The sequence below is a fragment of the Cyprinodon variegatus genome, unplaced genomic scaffold (genome assembly GCF_000732505.1).
Source record: "Cyprinodon variegatus isolate N-32 unplaced genomic scaffold, C_variegatus-1.0 Scaffold440, whole genome shotgun sequence".
NCBI lineage: Eukaryota > Metazoa > Chordata > Actinopteri > Cyprinodontiformes > Cyprinodontidae > Cyprinodon > Cyprinodon variegatus.
This window is the reverse complement of record NW_015150893.1, coordinates 654,333-655,977: the sequence shown is the minus strand read 5'-3', so window position 1 is coordinate 655,977 and position 1,645 is coordinate 654,333. Positions and strand designations below refer to the sequence as shown.

General features: G+C 43.4%; 1 protein-coding gene across 1 annotated transcript in view; it reads left to right on the top strand.

Annotated features, from left to right (window-relative positions):
* Nucleotides 1-1,627, top strand: part of LOC107093688 (protein FAM151B-like) — a 7,291-nt gene extending 5,664 nt beyond the window's left edge. The window contains exons 5-6 of the mRNA XM_015388890.1: nt 907-1,042; nt 1,133-1,627. Of these exons, the coding sequence (XP_015244376.1) occupies nt 907-1,042; nt 1,133-1,286 (290 nt within the window). The 3' untranslated portion in view covers nt 1,287-1,627. The remainder of the gene's footprint in view (nt 1-906; nt 1,043-1,132) is intronic.
* The last annotated feature ends 18 nt before the right edge of the window (nt 1,628-1,645 follow it).

The following is a 1,645-nucleotide window of genomic DNA, read 5'->3' as shown; positions in this document are numbered from 1 at the left end:
CCCGTCTATCACCAACATAGGCCAATCAGCTAACCAGTATTTTCGCCCCTTCCCAAAATTACTTCAACCGACGGTTTTCAGATGGATATGCGGAGCAAATCCATCTGGCGGAGTCAGGTTAGCTAATCTCTCTGGCAACGATGCGAATTATTACTTAAATTTAATTTTACAAATGTTTACAGTACTGGAAAACATAACTAATTTTTGTTTGACCTCCTGCACTCTATATTACAACACAAAACAGATTTTCATAAATTTTTTAAAAAGCTACAGGACGCTAAAGAGCTGCGTGTGGCTCCGGAGCCGCGAGTTGCCGACCCCTGACCTAGTACAATGATATCATTTAAGTTATTTTAGGTTAAATTATATTATTCCATATCTATGTTTAAATTGACAATATTGGTGATATTTTTTAGATGCAGCCAATAAATAATGTAAATATATATCATAACGTGATAATTTAGGGGAAAATGTGAATGAGGATGCTCGTGGTTTTTAAATCATAATTTTAAAACAATAATTAGAGTAAGAACAGTGAATGAACTAAAAGTCAATTTGAAATTAACTTCAATTCAGATACATTGAGTGATAGCTGAGAGGAACAGGATGACACAATGATAAAATTAAAATAAAAACGTAACGGCTGAAACGTTCCTTTTAGGCTGCTCCAAAATTCTTGATCATTATCAAATATGTCCGTCTGTCAGAGTACAGCAGCTTATAGAGGGATAGAAATCCCTTTACTTCCACAGAGACGGCAATTTACCCTTTAGATACGTTTCAGTTTTGTGTTGTTGGCTCTGCAGCAATCCCTCGTTCTGAGCCCCCATGTAGAGACTAACAGACAGGAGCAGGTGCTCTGAGATTGATGGGATGTTAGTCTGTTGTTGATACCCGGTGTTGCAGGTTACAGCTGGGACATGGTGCGTCTGATGGAGGAGAAATGTGGGCGCCTGCATCATCCCGTCACCTTCCCGGTTCGTGCCGCCCTGCTGCCACAGTCCTTCGCCCAGCTGTCATGGCTGCTGCAGCAGTCGGAGAGGTGACGGCCGGCGCCGCGAGGCACACGTCCAAACACACGCAGGTGGTGAGGAGCGAACCAGGACAGACATGACCTGTCTCTGCTTCACAGGTACAGCCTGACCGTGTGGACGGGCCGACAGGACGAGGTGCCTCTGCAGGACCTGAAGCTCTACAGGAAGCAGCTGGATGGGAGCAGGATGTACTTGGACCTGCCGGACTCTCTGAAAGCAGAACTCTCTGTGGTTTCACTTGAGGCTGAGTAAAGACTTTGTTTTTACCACTAGAGGACAATCAGCGTCGACTGAGGAGTTTAACAGTTAAATCCATCACATATTGTCTTTTTTTATATGGTAGCTGAAGCTGAATGACGATAAAACTCTGTCCTGATGCTGCCTGTTCAAACCAGACCGACTGCAGCCCTTAGAACCTGATATAAAGATGTTATTGTTTAATCTTCAGGTTTTTATGTTTTGGCTTTATAAACAGGATGAAACCCAGACACCAAAGTGTTGGTCCTAAACCTTTCTGCTTTCTCAAAGAAACAGGTTTTCACTGGTGTCAGTGTTCCAGCATGAAGCTGGGAGGAGGAGATTCAGAGGTCAGGTTGCAGTGTTTCCCGCAA